The sequence below is a fragment of the Uncinocarpus reesii genome, genomic scaffold (assembly GCF_000003515.1).
Source record: "Uncinocarpus reesii 1704 scaffold_4 genomic scaffold, whole genome shotgun sequence".
Lineage (NCBI taxonomy): Eukaryota > Fungi > Ascomycota > Eurotiomycetes > Onygenales > Onygenaceae > Uncinocarpus > Uncinocarpus reesii.
The window spans coordinates 711532-729411 of record NW_003052497.1 but is presented as its reverse complement, the minus strand read 5'-3'; the positions used below and the strand labels follow the sequence as shown (position 1 = coordinate 729411).

The 17880-nt window shown below is 48.8% G+C and overlaps 5 protein-coding genes across 5 annotated transcripts; 3 read left to right on the top strand and 2 right to left on the bottom strand.

Moving 5' to 3' along the window:
- Nucleotides 1–3161: 3161 nt before the first annotated feature.
- On the bottom strand, nucleotides 3162–4844 carry UREG_06356 (serine/threonine-protein kinase RIO1; the record flags this gene model as incomplete). Its single annotated transcript, XM_002583343.1, has 2 exons — nucleotides 3162–4164; nucleotides 4186–4844. 2 exons carry the CDS (start codon nucleotides 4842–4844, stop codon nucleotides 3162–3164), a joined length of 1662 nt encoding a protein of 553 aa, XP_002583389.1.
- A 476-nt stretch (nucleotides 4845–5320) lies between these two features.
- Nucleotides 5321–9001, top strand: UREG_06355 (chromosome segregation protein sudA; the record flags this gene model as incomplete). The annotated part of the gene is made up of 4 exons (XM_002583342.1): nucleotides 5321–5436; nucleotides 5471–6697; nucleotides 6756–8653; nucleotides 8709–9001. The coding sequence occupies 4 exons, from the start codon at nucleotides 5321–5323 to the stop codon at nucleotides 8999–9001; spliced, it is 3534 nt and encodes a 1177-aa protein (XP_002583388.1).
- Nucleotides 9002–9219: 218 nt separating this feature from the next.
- UREG_06354 (uncharacterized protein) lies at nucleotides 9220–10058 on the bottom strand (the record flags this gene model as incomplete). The annotated part of the gene is made up of 2 exons (XM_002583341.1): nucleotides 9220–9736; nucleotides 9967–10058. 2 exons carry the CDS (start codon nucleotides 10056–10058, stop codon nucleotides 9220–9222), a joined length of 609 nt encoding a protein of 202 aa, XP_002583387.1.
- Nucleotides 10059–10427: 369 nt separating this feature from the next.
- UREG_06353 (uncharacterized protein) lies at nucleotides 10428–11547 on the top strand (the record flags this gene model as incomplete). The annotated part of the gene is made up of 4 exons (XM_002583340.1): nucleotides 10428–10432; nucleotides 10497–10642; nucleotides 10716–11341; nucleotides 11398–11547. The coding sequence occupies 4 exons, from the start codon at nucleotides 10428–10430 to the stop codon at nucleotides 11545–11547; spliced, it is 927 nt and encodes a 308-aa protein (XP_002583386.1).
- A 1088-nt stretch (nucleotides 11548–12635) lies between these two features.
- On the top strand, nucleotides 12636–14952 carry UREG_06352 (arginyl-tRNA synthetase; the record flags this gene model as incomplete). Its single annotated transcript, XM_002583339.1, is given in 6 exon segments — nucleotides 12636–12860; nucleotides 12923–13284; nucleotides 13324–14223; nucleotides 14291–14704; nucleotides 14724–14736; nucleotides 14767–14952. 6 exon segments carry the CDS (start codon nucleotides 12636–12638, stop codon nucleotides 14950–14952), a joined length of 2100 nt encoding a protein of 699 aa, XP_002583385.1.
- Nucleotides 14953–17880: the final 2928 nt, after the last annotated feature.

Genomic DNA, 17880 nt, shown 5'->3' with positions numbered 1-17880 from the left:
TCAGAGATCGAATGATCTCAGCAGCAATGGGGGAGTCGGAGGTTGAAGCTCTAAGTCACTGGTAAGACATGGGGTGCCTCACCATCGCCATCTCAGACCGTCCAGGTCGCGCGCGGGCGCCGCCAGCCAGGGCCATTATATAAGAGACGGCGGGCAGGTCAGCGCATGGGGACTCCACATGGGCCACGGATATTTTAGCCGACGTCACAGCGCTGGAGACTGCGGTTGGCCCGGTGGTTCTGCAGACAACATATTAATGTAGGCCCCATGGATGGCCAGCATGCCGCTGGTGATTCTCATTGGCGATGCAGGGGATGCAAGTGGCTGGCAGGCGAGAGGCTAGGGGCTGCTGAGTCAGCGTGAAGAGTCGCAGCAGGCCAGGCTGGCCCTCTGATTGGCTGGCTGGTCTCAGCCCAGTCCGCAGCACTAGTCTTCTCTGGGCCTAGTGCCGTCTGTTCACCGCTGCTGAAACTGCCGGGATCCTGACATAAGCAGGGGAAGCCGAACACACTAAAGATGAAGGTGAAGGTGAAGAAGCTCGAGGATGAGGAGGAATGAGGGCAAAGAGAGACAGCACTGGATTCACAAAGCCAAACATTTCATCGCCTGCTCGAAACCTCCGTGACAGCTCCGACCAAACGTCTATTTTAAGCCCCCCCGGCGAGACTCCCATGGCGGCTGCGGACTGACAGGCCAGTTGAGAATGGCCCAATGTAACTCTCACCCCGTCACATCCGCCACTGTGCTGCTCGCTCCCAACATGCATCTTGCACAGAGAGGGAATGCTGCCTGCACAAGGCGCTTGTCTCCCTGCATCTACCCGCCTCATGACTAAGGCCAATTTCCTTCCGCGGCTCAGCAGGTTTGAATGCAGGTTCTTTCATTAACTAATGGTTTATGCTGCTCACACCTGGAACACCGAGATTGCGCCGGTTGCATGTTGATGGATCCGTGTTTTCAGGCTGCTCCAGTGTTTTGGCTTGATGTCCTGGAACGCCGAATATTCTCCGGTTGCAGATAATCCTGTGATTCCCAAACTTCCTCTTTTTTCTTTTCAACCGTTCGCTGGGCGGTGGGCGAATTCTCCATCGGGCTTTTGGCGCTGCTCTGGACACTTCTCGTGCGTCCGTGTCTGCGCTGCGACCTGACGATCCTTCATGGCGCCCTCTGGCGTATCGGATGTGAATCTCCCGGCAGGGGACATCCTTCAGGTGCTTTCGATCGTCCAACCACGGAACCCGTGCGCACTGCCCTGATCTCGGCGTTCTCTGCCTCTCAATGTCCGACATCCATGCCATGCCCTTTGCTCAATGGAAGCATCGGTTGTGGTGAGCAGGTGCCTCCCCTTCGACTCCTCCGTTCCCAGACTTGGAAGCGTGCAGCTCCTTGAAGATCATGCTTATTCATGAATGGGTCATCAGCTTGTCTCTGGTATGACTGACGGCACCCCATCACAGATGTGGTTTGACGATACCTACCGTGACGGGCTATTGCTTTCATTTCCCTTGGATATTCCACTATCCCATTTCGAATCCAGCCGTACAACCACTGGACATGTCGGGCTTTGCAAAAGCCACATCCATACCCTCCATGATTCCATAGGCGATCGATCTAGGTGTTTAGACGGTTACTTTCCCTTTTCCCTCTGCTTTTCCCGCTGATTCAACTCCCTTTTATCTGGGCGTCTCTCGACTCGCTGATCATCATACTCTCCCACATAGATGCAAAAGCAGCCTTTCAAGCCTAGTTCTATCAAAATCCATTACAGAACCCTTTATTCCTCGGAATAGCTACTCAGTCAATCAAGTCGCTCGTCGTTTTATTGATTCAAATGGGTACGACGGGAAAGGATGATCATATTTCAAGATAAGGTCCGCGACCAAGCCTTGTAGCACTCTCAATAGGTTCGAAGCAAATCCCTCAAGAAACGCTACTTCATTTTCAACATGACCGGCAGTACTTGACTACACATCAACATCTTCACTTGGAGTCGTGAAATGTCACACTGCCTGACATTACATTTTGACCTTTACTATTCAATTAGTGTCTGCCAATATGGTTACTATTCACCAGACCAGCGGTGACCTTTGGTAAAACCTGCGGCTTTCTCTGTCAATCATTTCGCCTACTGCAAGCTAACCACAATAACTTCTAAACCAGCAAGTCCATTATTTATAGACTTTAGGGTTCTCTTCTTTATCTTGAAAGGTTAAACCTTCAGTCACGAGAGAAATGTCAATTCAATACTGATGAAGTCATAAACCTTTCCAAACTTTGTTGTTTACCGGCTTTGAAGAACGGCTCCGAATCGATCTCTAACCTCCCAAGTTGTTAGATATGGAGCCTGTCTACATGTCCATCTGCCTGTGAGGATCTTATTTCCAAAACAGGAGAGCATGGAGACATCCCGCGAAGCATTGCTTATACACAATGGATCGCCCGAACGCAGGCAACCATTTGTGTCAAAACACCGACACGGGTCCAAGAGACAGCGGATCTTCGGCTGGGTCAAACAAGCCGTGTATTCATCTTTCTGCAGCAGGAGGTAAGCCGCATTATCTTGCAACGATCTGCCTCTCCTCAGCACAGTTTTGGGAATATATGCTGAGTATGCGGAGACGAGGTAGGCGGCCACAACAGGATCATAATCAAAAGGAGAAGCTCCCTGAAGAGCGAGAACCTGGCAAATTTGACCCCAGGCTGAGATTCATTCCGAATACAGAGTACCTGTGATGGAACGAAAAAGGGCATCATTTCGGCTTGATGATATTGGCGGCTTGGGTTTGGGAGCGTTATCAAGTGAATGCTGAAATACACAAATATTACGTCGCCTGGGAGACCCGTTATTATACCATTGTGATTCATTGGCAATGCCGCTCGAGTGATTTTTTATAAAGGAGTTTGGCACGGAAAAGGACAGTTCTTGTCCAAGTCTCGGAGATACTTAGATGCAATCCGCAACCCCTTGATTTGATGAATATTTGATACGAACTTTTTTGAAGGCCAAAAACGCCTGTGATCTAGGACCTGTCAATCATATGCTTTGACCAATTTCTAAATGTATCCATGATTCGATCCGCTCATCCTCGTGCATAACGGTGTAAACGAAAGTTTTACCATCTAGTGTATTTAGCTCTGGAGAAAATCCACGCTGTACCATATTACTTCCTTTTTGAAGCATTTATAAGTTTTTTCTTGATATGTTTCGGCATCTTCTTCGCGCGCTGCTCCCGCTTTTCTTCCTTGACCTGACGCTTATGGTCCCGCTTCGCTTCCTTGTCCTCAAACCGCTTCCCACGCGGAGCCTTTTTGGCGAACGGATCCAACTCGGCGTCGTCTTCCTCTGATTCCCCGTCTGAGACAGAGACGCCTCCAGACTCATCCGAGCCGTCTTCAACCGTTGCCGGCGCAACATCGTCTGCAGCACGCGCTTTGCCACGATTGGCCAGCAAGTCGCGGTATACCAGATCCTCACCTTCGCCGGCTTGGAGTCTTTCAACGTCACGTTCAATGTCGTACACTTGTTCAAGTGTTTGAGGGATGTACTGCTGTCGAAACACCGCTGTATCAAGTTCGGCATCTTCCGTGTCTTGAGAATCTGCTCTGGTGGCGAAGAGTTTCTCCAGCGCCGCGATCATCTGTTCGTTGGATCCGTCCACCATACGGGGCCCGTCTGATGAAGTGATAAAGCCAAAGACCGTCCGCTCAGATAGGGTATCGACGCCTTTCCGGCTGAAGAAATCGCTGACATTCTTGATGTCCATGCGGAGGAATTCCAGACTCCGAGGGTGGTCATGCTCGACACTTTGGCTGACATCGATGATGTATAACTTGTGTTTGTGGTAGAGAATGTTATATTCGCTCAGATCTGCATGGACCAACCGGCAGTCTTGATACATAGTCCTCATGTATCCGATTAGTTCCATGTAAAGGGCTCGCCATCGGGCTTCGGGATCTTCTTCGATTTCAACGTCTTTTAGTCGAGGGGCAGGTAAGCCTTTTGAATTTCCAAGGAATCCCATTGCCAGCACATGCAACCGTAGATACAGCGGTTCAGGACAAGGAATTCCAGCCGCGTATATACGCTTGAGGTTCCTCATTTCCTTCTCCGCCCAGACTTTAACCATTGCTCGGTTATTAGACTTGTTGTATCCTTGCCGAAATCTGAATTCACCTGTAACATACTTATCCCGATCTTTGAATACAAGAATGCTTGTCTTGTAGACTTTGATGGCACGCTGTACAGGCTCGTCTTCGCCATCAGGATACGAAACGGCGTGGTAAACATTAGCCTCTTTACCTGTCGACAGACACCCGTTGACTTCTGATATGATATTTCTGTTGATCATCTGTAACAGCAACATCCTTGTTCGCGGATCCAGCACTTGTTCTGAAGTTGCCCTGTCGCTCTTCTCTGCGCCCTTGGATGTGCGGCCTCCAAGGCCGGACTGCAAATCGTCCAGCCGTAGCTTCGCAGCATGACTGGACAATGTAGCTATCTGGTCGTCAATTTTCGCATGCGTGTTTACGGTGGGCTTTTGCGGGTTGATCTTCGGATAGGACGATTTCGGGGCATTGGGATCTGCAACTACCTCGTTCAGTCGACGTTGACGATTGTATGATTTTGTGTAGTCTGCGGGATTCGAGGAAAGGAAATCTTCATCGGCGAGCTCATCTGCAAAGATATCATCGTAGTATTCGTCGTCCTCTTCTTCTTCGAGTTCTTCCATATGCTTTTCATCTCCAGGCGGGATTTCGTTTGGCGGGGTATCAGATTGCGCAGCGACAGTATCATGGCTAGGAGGGGCGGCGTCTCGCCGCACTGTCGCATGCTCAGAAGCCATAGTAGAAGATACAAATGTAGCGAAGGAGAAATGCTCAACCCTTCCCCTATATCTGCAAAGAATAGATTGCGACCGTCTCGTTCGCCTTACCCCTCAGCAAAATACTTGCTAGCTGGAAATCTGGCCGGTTCAACTGTTTCGCCGAACTCCGACTAGCCCTAATTTCCTAAACTGGAACGCGTCGGCCTTGGATCATTCCAGCGAACGCGTTGGTTAACATCAAGGCAGTGTCAGATACTCCTGCAAGCTCGCCCATCGACGGTTGCGGCCCATTGCGCCCTAGTGACGCGTGTCTTATGGTATTGAGATGGTACAGGGCTGACCGGGATCTCCAAAATGTTTGTGAAGCAGATCATCATCCAGGGCTTTAAAAGGTGAGTGATGCTCCTATACACCTGCTTTTGTCTCGATATTCCTGACGGTCCATGATAGCTACAAGGATCAAACGGTTATTGAACCCTTTTCGCCGAAGCACAATGTCATCGTCGGGCGCAATGGATCTGGGAAGAGTAACTTCTTTGCAGCGATTCGGTTTGTCCTCAGCGATGCCTACACTCACATGGGGAGAGAGGAGCGCCAGGCGCTACTGCACGTATGTGTCTTTTGAGAGACTTGCTATTGTGCAGTGCTGACAATCAGCAGGAGGGGTCCGGGTCAGCCGTGATGTCCGCCTACGTCGAGATCATCTTTGATAATTCCGATGAACGTTTTCCCACCGGAAAAGACGAGCTGATTCTCCGTCGTACTATTGGACTGAAAAAGGATGAATACTCTCTGGATCGAAAAAATGCTACCAAAGCAGATGTAATGAATTTGTTGGAGTCGGCAGGGTTTTCGCGCTCGAATCCATATTACATCGTACCCCAGGGCCGTGTTACAACTTTGACGAATATGAAAGACTCGGAACGTTTGGTTCTTCTTAAAGAAGTCGCAGGTACACAAGTGTATGAAGCTCGCCGCGCGGAGTCATTGAAAATCATGAACGAAACCAATAATAAAATTGCCAAGATTGACGAGTTGCTGGATTACATCAACGAACGTCTTGCAGAATTAGAGGAGGAGAAAGACGAACTTAAGAATTTCCAAGAAAAGGATAGGGAAAGAAGATGCCTCGAGTATACAATCTATGCACGAGAACAAGCCGAAATCGCCGGTGCGCTCGAGAATATTGAGAATCAAAGGCAAACAGGGGTTGACGACACGGATGCGAATCGCAACAGATTTATACAGGGTGAAAACGATATTGCGCAAGTTGACACTGAAATAGCAGAGCACAGACAACAAATTGAACTTCTCAAGGTAGAGAAGTCACAGTTGGAAGATGATAGGCGGGATGCTTCTCGAGCGCTCGCTCAGGCCGAGCTGCAAGGGAAATCTCTTGCGGATGGACAATCTGCTGCCCAGCAAGCTAAGAGCAGGCGCGAATCGGAGCTGAATTCTGTACAGACTGCGATAGCGGAGCGTGAAGCGGAATTAAACAAGCTGACCCCCGAATTCATAGCACTCAAAGAGGAAGAGGAAACTTCTAAGTCGAACTTGACCGAAGCCGAAACAACTCGCCAGAGACTCTATGCCAAACAAGGTCGAATTTCGAGATTTCGAAACAAGTCAGAGCGAGATAAATGGCTCCAGAAAGAAATTCAAGATACTTATACGTCACTTTCAACAGTGAAAGCCGTCCGCATGCAAACCGCCGAAGAAATAACACAGCTAGAGAATGAAATCGCATTAATAGAACCTGAGACAGAGAAACTTCGAAAGCAGCTGGATGGAAGGGGTGATGCAATGCAGTCAATGGATCAAGAAGTTCAACGAGCAAAAGATGAGCGAGATAGCCTGATGGACCAGAGAAAGTATGTGGGCCAAAACCTTCAAATGTGAGAAGGGCAACTAACCCTCTGATTTTCGCAGGGAACTTTGGAGAGAGGAAGCTAAACTTGATTCGATTCTGTCGAATGCTTCCCAAGAAGTGGATCGCGCGGAGCGGAGCCTCTCGCATATGATGGACCACAATACGAGCCGTGGAATTGCTGCAGTACGTCGGATAAAGCGCCAGTATGATCTTGATGGTGTATTCGGAACATTAGCGGAATTATTTGATGTCAGCGATAGATATCGTACGGCAGTCGAAGTTACTGCCGGACACAGCCTTTTTCATTATGTTGTGGACACTGATGACACCGCCACGAAGGTATTGGAAATATTGCAAAAAGAGAAAGCTGGCCGAGTGACGTTTATGCCCTTGAATCGACTCAAGCCCAGACCTGCCAACGTCCCAAGAGCTAGTGACACGATTCCCATGATTGAAAAGCTCCAATATGACTCAAAGTATGAGAAAGCTTTTCAACAGGTTTTCGGCCGCACCATTATTTGTCCCAATCTTCAAGTCGCATCGCAATACGCGCGCAGTCATGGTGTTAATGCCATTACTCCAGATGGCGATAGGTCAGATAAGCGCGGCGCCTTGACTGGTGGTTTCCACGACTCTCGCGTATCACGTCTTGATGCCATGAAAACTGTGACGAAATGGCGCGATGAGCTAGAAGCCAAAAGAAACCGGGGTGTCGAGATTCGTCGTGAGCTGGATAAGATGGATCAGCTTATCACGAGGGCAGTTGGAGAACTGCAAAAGCTTGAGCAACGGAAACAACAGTTCCAAGGTAGCAACGCGCCTTTACGCCAGGAAATCAAAAGTAAACGAGACCTTCTTCACAACAAAACAGATACGCTGGAAGCAAAACGTCGTGCGTTGAAGAATATTGAAGCCAACATCACTGCATTAACTGATCAAATCAATGCACATGAGGAAGAATTGTCCACGCCGTTCGAAAAAGCTTTGTCAAATGAGGAAGAAGCCCGCCTTGAGAGCTTGAGCTCTGTGGTTCAAGACCTTCGGCGTCAACATTCAGATGTGTCTAGCAAGCGGAGCGAATTAGAAACTAGAAAGTCGATCCTAGAGGTGGAATTGCGAGAAAACCTTCATCCCAGGCTTGATCAGTTATTAGGCCATGATATTGAAGCTGGCGAGGATACCATTCAAGGAAATCTGAAAGAAAGCCAACGTCAGATTAAGAAGCAGACCAAAGAACTGGAAAAGCTCAATCAACGACTACAGAAATTGGAGGATTCCATCGAAGAAAGGAATGCCGAAATGATCCAACTTGAACAACGCAAGGCTGATATCAGACGGGAACTTGATGAGCTTGCCAAGTCAATTGAAAGACACCAGCGGCGAATGGAAAAGAGCATGCAGAAGAAGGCTGCATTGACGAAGCAAGCTGCTGAATGCAGTGCCAATATTCGTGACTTGGGGGTGCTGCCAGACGAGGCATTCACCAAGTTTAAGAATACGGATTCTAATGCAGTCGTTAAGCGATTGCATAAAGTTAATGAAGCACTAAAGAAATACTCCCATGTTAACAAGAAGGCCTTCGAGCAGTACAACAATTTTACAAAGCAGAGAGAGACATTGATGGGGAGACGAGAAGAACTCGATGCTTCGCACAAATCAATCGATGAGCTGATTACAATTTTGGATCAACGAAAAGACGAAGCAATCGAGCGGACATTCAAACAAGTATCTCGTGAATTTGCCAAGATATTTGAGAAACTGGTTCCAGCTGGACGTGGTCGGCTTATCATCCAAAGGAAAACAGATCCTACGAATCGGCAAGATGACGATATTGACTCTGATGAGGAAGAAACGCGCCGTAGTGTCGAGAATTACGTCGGTGTTGGTATTAGCGTCAGCTTCAATAGCAAGCATGATGACCAACAACGAATTCAACAACTTAGCGGAGGACAGAAGAGTATGTATTGTCTTCATATGTATGTCTCAAGTCTGGAACTAACGTAGTATCTTAGGTCTTTGTGCCCTAGCACTTGTCTTCGCGATTCAAGCATGTGATCCGGCTCCTTTCTATCTCTTCGACGAAATCGACGCCAATCTCGACGCACAATACCGCACGGCGGTCGCACAAATGCTCAAATCTATTTCAGAGGAAACAAACGGCCAATTTATCTGTACTACTTTTAGGCCGGAGATGCTTCACGTTGCGGAGAAATGCTACGGTGTTAGTTTCCGGAGTAAAGCCAGTACTATCGATGTAGTGTCGAGAGAGGAGGCGTTGAAATTTGTGGAGGAGCAAAAGACTTGAGATCTGTACCTATGGCTCAATCGTGCTCTTCCTTATGCCCTGCCTGGAGTTGGGATGGATCGGCGTTTCGATGGTGGCATTTCAACGGTTATGCCCAGTTACGAAACGGTTTCCTTCGATTGAATCTGCGAGCTATGTAATAATATCTGATATCTAAATGAAGAGTCTATTCTTTGTCTATACGTCTTTGAAAAACCGATTTAGCCCAGGATACGATGCTAGCAATCCGTTGTTGATTCTGCGGTCGTCACCAATCCAACTGTAGGATCACTCAATTTTCGGGCTGACTCTCCAGTCCATTCAACTACAATATCATCCGGAACATTGCGTAGTAGGACATGGATATGTTCTAGGGTCCTCACACTTTGCAGTGCAGTCCAATTCTTAAACCATAACACCCTTTCTTTCGCGTCGGGAAATTCCTTCTCTAACCGTTTTACGAACGTTCTCTGGACAAATCCTTCGATCAACGCCCGCGATTCCGGCGTCAAATCCCCACCAGCCTGCTCATCCACGGGTATTGGGTTTTTTACCCAGACCACGATATGGTTGATATCAGGCGTGACGCCATACGGCCAGTCATTCCGGAGGATCTTATAATCGTGCGGATCGGCAAACGGCGTCTGATTGACGCATTGAGTGGCAGGGTCTAGGTCGAGCGGCCATCGAAGACGTTCACGGCATATGTAATTCGTGATGGTACCATATAGAGATTTTATGGCTATTGACCAGGATCTGTAGTTGGCAAGATCAGAGGGCTTTCGCTTGAGGCGATCGAGGGAGTTGTTCGCTATCCCGAGCAGATAAGACGTTGGTTAGCGAATAGCCTACTCCAGTTCTTGGCCGTGGAACACCGGGGGTTGTTTTTTCACGGTGAGTGTGGTTATGCATGGTTGTTTGAGAGAAAATTCACAAGTGTTCAACCTATTAGATCTTTCAGATCCTCCCAATCATGATAAACGTACTCTTCGTCGGTTTGCGATAGGATCTCACGATCGAGGTCCGTCAGGGGGAAAGGAGATGGTAAGGCCACCGAGATAGCCGGAGCTGTGGACATTCTCGTTTTCCAAAGCCAAAGGGCCTTTGGAATCAACTAGGTAGAGCTGGACCAGTAGCGGGAACTGTTCAGAGGCCAGAGTCTGTCCGCAGTGTTGGCTGTGATGCACCCCATGAAGCCGAAGAGGTCCAGCCAGCGCGAGTGATTACATAATTCGCGGCTCGTTCCGAACTCGCAGCCGCCCATCAGCTCACTCTTTTAAAATGGCGGAATAAATTTCCCAGATTGGTGCGCTGGTCCCGATTTGAAGGCTCAAGGTTCTCGCAAATTTCAACTTCGGCCTGTTCCTCGCGCATCCAGCAATACTAAAGTGTCGGCCTTGCCCGTTCCCATTTGTTGGAAAGTCGTCAATTTCAGAATCTGTCAAAAATGAGGTATGTTTTGAGCACTTCTTCAGAAGCCGCAGGGGCACGGCGGCGCGACTAAACTGCCGAATAGCTCTTGGACATCAAAGGAAAACGTGAACGGGGTCTACATCCCCTCCGCGCTGCTGATTTTCGGCACCACGATCATCAAAAAGGAATGGGTTGCTTATGCGACGGCCCTGGCATTCGTCTTGTCCGCATGGAAAATATTCAGTAACAGTGAGTTTTGACGGATAAATCCATGTGTCCATGGCATGGTCAGTGACTCGTTACTGACCCAAAATAAAAATAGGGCCACGAAAGGTCCTGACTCCTACGGAATTCCAGAATTTCGTCCTCAAGGATAAGACCATCGTATCCCACAATGTCTGCATTTACCGATTCGCCCTCCCCAGGCCGACCGACATTCTCGGCCTTCCCATCGGCCAGCATATCTCCCTTGCTGCCACGATCCCCGGACAATCGAAGGAGATTGTGCGCTCCTATACTCCAATCTCCTCTGACGACGACGCTGGATACTTTGATCTGCTCATCAAATCTTACCCACAGGGTAATATTTCGAAGCACTTGACCACGCTCCGTATTGGGGACAAGATGAAGGTCCGCGGGCCCAAGGGCGCGATGGTTTATACTCCCAATATGGTCCGTCATATCGGCATGATCGCTGGTGGAACAGGTATCACCCCGATGCTTCAAGTCATCAAGGCCATCATCAAGGGTAGACCCCGAAACGGAGGCAACGATACCACCCAGATTGATCTTATCTTTGCCAACGTGAACCCCGACGATATCCTTCTCAAGGAAGAATTGGATCAACTTGCCAAGGAAGACGATGCTTTCCGGATTTACTACGTCCTTAACAACCCACCAGAGAAGTGGAATGGCGGCGTTGGATTCGTTACTCCAGACATGATCAAGGTTTGTTCTCTTCATCTCGGCTCACCTACAAGCAAATGCTAATCATTCCCGTCCAGTCCAAATTACCCGCTCCAGCCAATGATATCAAAGTCCTCATCTGCGGCCCTCCACCAATGGTCAGCGCCATGAAGAAAGCCACCGAATCCTTGGGATATAAAAAGGCCAATCTTGTCAGCAAGCTTGAGGATCAGGTTTTCTGCTTCTAAGCATTGCAAATATCGCATCTATTGACCAAGGTGCTCCAAAAATCATAGATTCGGCATTTACATAGATTCATTTTCTCCAACGGAGCGATGTGAGATTCTCGGGAGTTTTACAGGGGGTTTACAAAATGAGACATTCAACCATTCCTCAAGCGTCAATGGCGGACAATTCACGGGATGCCTGGATATAATAGTATCAACTACATACTGTGTATTTTAGGGGTTATTTTGGTGGAAGTTGTCTATAGAGCGATTTTAATCGTATCTCTTTTGTTACTCCTCCGTACTCTGGCATATATAGAGAGCGAACCCCGAGCAATAACGCAAAAGCTTGATGGGCGAATCAGCTAACCTTGCTACTGGTGGCAACCCAGGAACGAATGTTACCAAGCACCATCAGTTAAACTAGCTATTCAATTGATCAACGGATCTCAACCGAGAGGTGTAGTAGAAATGACATCCGTAAAGTGATCTCGGACCTATACACATGACATATGTTGCAATGTAAAAGAACCGAATGGTTCATCTGGGGCACTCTACTGGCCACTGGAGAAAATAGCCCAGCACATTGGAAGTGAAAGTCGACAGATCCAATGTTCCAACAATGGACCTGGAGCAAGGCCGGGGCTTTATCGGAAACAGGTTCTATTCCCCATTCTGCAACTCGGCTTTTTTCAAAGCATTAATATCAACATCCCATACCAACTGTGTTTGATATCACCCCTTTTGGGTCGGTGTTGATCACGTGGCTCGATTTATTCTGCCCATTGTGAGTCAGTTCGGAGCTGACCGCCCTGAAATTGGAACCAAAAATTCGAAAAATGCATCAGAGTTTGAGCCGTGGAGTGGATATAAATATATTGAAAAGGCACTCTGGATTCTGAATGCGCCCACGGCTTGTGCAAAGCGCGTACTTTGTAGGCGAGGCGTTCCATCATCAAAGGCTCACTCACGCAAGACGCGTAGCTTTTCATCCCTCCCAATTTCTCCGCTGCACCCCGCTCGCTTCGCCGAATCTCCGTCACCACCCAATTTCCACGACTGGAGGACCAGCATCTCTCCCGTTTCGAAGATCGCAGACGACCTCCACGATGGCCGCAGACAGTGTTATCCCCGCAGTGGCAGAACTGTCCGTCCACGACACCACCAGCGAAGTTTCGAAATATCCCAATTGCTACCCCACCTTGAATCCCGTCGATAAATACAGAGCGCACATTGCAGAGCTGGTTGGACCAATCGTGGGAAAGGAACCGGAGTTCGTTTACACTCGACTTCAATGGACGAATACTTTAGAGAAAGGAGATTTGCTCCTAGCGGTATGAAGCTCCGTCCAGAGGTCGCTGTGAGCCATGCTGAACTGTTCCTGAGTGCTATATAGGTCCCCGCGCTGCAGATAAAAGGGAAGAAGCCAGCCGATCTGGCCGGAGAGATTGCTGCGAATTTCCCCGAGTCCGATCTCGTTGAACCACCCGTCGCAATGGGAACACACCTGCAATTCCATTTCCGCGCTCAGCCTCTGATCAAGACGGTGATCCCATCTATCCTCAAAAATAAAGCTACATACGGAACAAATGCAAATATCGGCCTCCGAGATCCGCGAGACCCCAGCCAGGGAAAGAAGCGTATCGTCGTAGAGTTTTCGTCCCCGAATATCGCGAAGCCATTCCATGCGGGGCATCTTCGCAGTACGATCATTGGTGGTTTCCCTGGCGAATTTGCACACAGTTTATGGGATGGCAAGTAATTAAGATGAACTACTTGGGTGATTGGGGCAAGCAGTATGGCCTATTGGCCCAATGGTTACAAAATGTATGGAAATGAGGAGGAACTGCTCAAAGATCCGATTAACCATCTGTTCGAGGTTTATGTCAAGATCAACAAAGATGTCGCGGAGCAGGAAGGCCCAATCAAGGACCTCAAAGAAAGAATCAAGGTGATCAAGGATAAAGGCGAAGATGCCGCAGCCTTGGAGAAAGAACTCGATACATTAGTTGCTGCCAGTTGGGACGAAAAGGCACGTCAGTACTTCCGGAGTATGGAGGACGGTGACGAGGATGCCCTTGCCCTTTGGAGACGGTTCCGTGATCTCAGTATTACGAAGTATAGACAGACTTATGCTCGCCTCAATATCGATTTCGATGTCTATTCGGGTGAATCCCAGGTGAAACAGGAGAGCCTCTCCACGGTTTACAACACTATGCAAGAAAAAGGAGTATCTGAAGACTCGGAAGGAGCTATAATTGTTGACTTCACCAAGCATGGAGCAAAGAAGCTTGGTAAGGCGATTGTTGTGAGAAAAGATGGAACTCCTCTCTACTTGACGCGAGATATTGCCGCCATTTTCGAGCGTGAAACTGCGTTCAATTTTGACAAGATGCTCTATGTCGTTGCTGCCCAACAAGACCTGCATCTCGCGCAATTGTTCAAGACTGTCGAGTTGATGGGCCGAAAGGACCTTGCTGATAAATGCCAGCACATCAACTTCGGCATGGTTCGCGGCATGAGCACTCGAAAAGGAACGGTCAAGTTCTTGAACGATATTCTCAAGGATGTTGGCGATAAGATGCATGAAGTAATGAGGAAAAACGCCGTCAAGTATGAGCAGGTGGAGAACCCGGTTGAGACGGCCGACACCCTTGGCATTACGTCCGTGATGGTTCAAGATATGAGCGGAAAGCGGTATGCATATCATTTTTCTTTTGCTTAAATCAGATGAAAATCAGATGCTAATAATTGTGCCACCTAGTATCAACGGCTATGAATTCAACCTTGAGGACATGACCTCCTTTGAGGGTGATACAGGCCCGTATCTCCAGTACGCCCACGCCCGTCTCTGCTCGGTGACTCGAAAGGCCGAAATCGACCCGGCGGTACTGGGCTCAGCGGACCTGTCACTGCTCACCGAATCACATGCCGTCGACCTTGCCAGACTACTTTCCCAATGGCCGGACGTTGTTCTCAACGCCATGAAGACCCTTGAGCCGACCACTATTATCACGTATCTCTTCCGCATGACACACACGTTGAGTTCGGGATACGAAACGCTCAAGGTCGTGGGTAGTGAGCCAGAGTTGAAGAAGGCTCGAATGGCATTGTATCATTGCGCGAGACAGGTGTTGAATAATGGCATGCGATTGCTGGGATTGAACCCCGTTGAAAGGTATGATATAATGCTCCAGCTTCCTTTCTCAAGTATGAACACGCATATCTGACTCGTCCTAGAATGTGATTTTCCTTATCTTCACTCATATATGGCTCCGGTTACCTGGTGTCATCGACCCTTCTCGTAAAACCAATTCAGTGCATTATCCGGTTGACTATGATGGCGTCCCTCTTTTGAAGAAAGGAATACGTTATAAACAAGAATATACAGTCATATTTTTGACTCTTAATCTCCATCATCCATAAGTTTAATCTTGAATCTCGCAGCCCGTGACTCCAACCGCCAGGGCCAGTGCATTAATAGCCGATTGGCTAGGCGGTTACCGGAGCAGTATGCAGCTGTAATTACATATCAAGCAACCTCTGGTGGGGTTCAAGCCCATCCTACTGCTCGATTTCACCATGAGATGAAGCAAAAAGAAAATCCCCCCCAAGGTTCCTAGGCTCCAATGACGCACAGTATCAATTTAAAAAAGCAAAGAGCGCAAATGTCCCGTTCTCTTGTCCCCAAACCCCTCAGTTCCCGGCCTGGCTTCTCCCGTTTTTACCAGCCACCTGGTAATTGAAATGAGATCTTGACAGCCTAAGTGAGGGGGGTCGATCTCCTGCAGGTCAGGTTGACACGCATGGTGGGCCGAATAGGAGGATATCCAGATGGCGCAAGAGGTCGAGTCCAGAAGGCTGGTTGTGCATGACTAGAGTCCGAATCAGGAGCGGGAATGGGGAGGGGTTGGGAATAGGGGATTGCCACCTCGTGAGTTTGCTGGCATTCGGGGTGGCATGGAGGGGCCAAGTGGACTGGGGGAGGAGGTTAGGCCGTGATGAGGGGCTCTTTTGTTAGTTTTTTTTTTTATTTGATTTATTGTCCTCTGCTTTTCTTTTTCTGTTTTTTGGAGAACGACAGCGGGATGAAATAACGATGACGCCATTGCTGGTATTTTGGCTTCTCTCGGCAGCCTTTGATAGAGGAGCTCCAGTGGGAATGACGGGAATGTTCGCCTGGGTCGAGCAACTGATAGCAACGACTTGGGCTCGCAATGGGGGCAAACATTCCACCAAGTTACCCTCAACAGGGTGACGCTGAAAGGAAATGAAAAGAGAAGATGATTTTTTTTTTTCCCACCTCTTTCCTTTCTAATTGCCAGATGGAGACTCGACTGGACCCTCGATGGATGGATGGTCTGTGACATCCTTGATGTTGCGTCGAGAACTCGAGATTCCCGGTGGCCGATCAAAAGTCCCCAACTGACAAAAGTCGTGTTGAAACACAAGTCCTGTGTAATCTGAGCGTGCTGGACGAGAGCCAAATACGAAGAGATCTGCTTGTTAAGGAGGGGGTTGAATATTTTTTCATGGATTGGGATGGTGATACACATTTCCGACTGGAGCTCTGCTGGTGAGATCTAGGAATTTCCGTGTGTGACAAGCAGCGATCTTCAGCAGCAGTTTCAAGTCCCTTCCGTTGCGCTGGATGACTCCCCTCTCTCTCTTCTTTTTTTTTCTACCCGCTGGCATTTTCCTCATTTCGCTCATCACTGACCGGAGCCCTGGCATGACGCACGCTGCTGCACTCCTAGGCATGTCCGTCATGTCATTGGGCAGGAAAGTTTCATCTTCCAGGCCCATTGGGCAGCAAAAATAGCGAACTTTCCCAGCCCGCCCACCCGCTGCCTGCAGCAACTGCGCGCGGAGGGCAACACGGCGTGGAATGGCAGAGAATTCGAGAGAGGGCCCGTCTTGCAATTTCCTCGCGATTCCTTTGGCTGGTATTTTTGTAGAGTGAGTCATTCTGGGGAGAGTTGTTCCTGATCTGTCTGCTTCCAGGAGTAGGAGCCTTGGATTGCGCCTCGATATCTTTGATGATGATTGTTGTTTCAATCGTCTGCCTTTGTTGAAACCAGGAACTGGATACCGAGACACAGGGCTCTGTCGACTTGTCCTTTTGCTTGCGTCCTGATGGAGGCCGGTGTAATAATGATAGTCAGGCATAGTTCCGGAATTAAAGAATGAAATGTCCTGTAACCCTTGGGGGAAAGAGTGCTTCTTTTCTGTTGATACGCAGATAGTCACAATTTTTCGGATCAGAGTTTTTCTCTTTGATTGTTGTTCGTGTCGTCCCTCTCTCCCTTTCTCTTGTGTCTTCTCCCTTCTTCCCTCATCCCAGATGCGAGTCTCGATCTGAAGCGAGCAGCACGATGCCATCGAGTTGAATCGGCAGCCTCCAGCAAGCATCACTGGCCCACTATGAAATGCATCATGTGAGTCTGTCCTCCAATCTTCTTCGTCTCTTCTCTCTCTCGACTGCTGCCTGTCTCGCTTCTCCTTTCTCTCCTCTTTCTTCCCGCATGTGTGCGTATCTCTGCATCTTTCGAAAGGGAAATAAAAAAGATATCTCTCATCGCTTCTTTCAACCAGCAACGTCCTTGGAGTTCTCGCTGTCTAACAAAAAGGCCTTGTTCCCCCACCAAGGATAGCGACTCTCCCATCTCTCTCCCCGAAATCCCTCTTCATCTCCGTAGTTATCCACGAACAATAATCCAAACCGACGCAGTTTCATCGCTGCTGCTCATCCAACATCGCCCTCATCCCTATCATTTCCACCTTCTCGGCCCTCTACGTTGCTCGATCCCGGTCTTGCACCCCTCGACTTAAATCTGTCCCCTTCGTTCCACCCTCTGCCGTCGCGTTCGTCGCACAACCTTCGGCTTAACGACCGCCTGTGACAGCGCCGGTGTCCTTTCCCACCCCCAGCAACTCGAAACATTCCCTCCTGTTAGTCAAATCTCGCCTCATCTCCCCAGGGCGTTGGTCTGGAATCAAGCCGCAGCAGAGCCCTTTGGTCCCGTCTACGCGGTCCCGACTCGAGTTTCCACCCATCCTCTGCTCCCCCATCGTCCCGTGGTGATATCCGAATCGCAACCATTCGACTTTCGACAAACAACATCCCCAGTTTGTCACCTCTATAATTGCTGTCGTAAACAATCGAGAGCATTCGGCAATTTCCTTTTTGGCGGGTAACTTATTTGCCCCCTTCCCGGGATCTGAGCGCAAGTACTTGACGTTTTGCAATCTGTCTGAAGCCATTTGATCCTCAACGGGGCCAACTGACTAATTTTGACATCCCTCCACCGAGCTCATCTCATATTTCTCCCTTCGACTGTCTCCATAGATCCG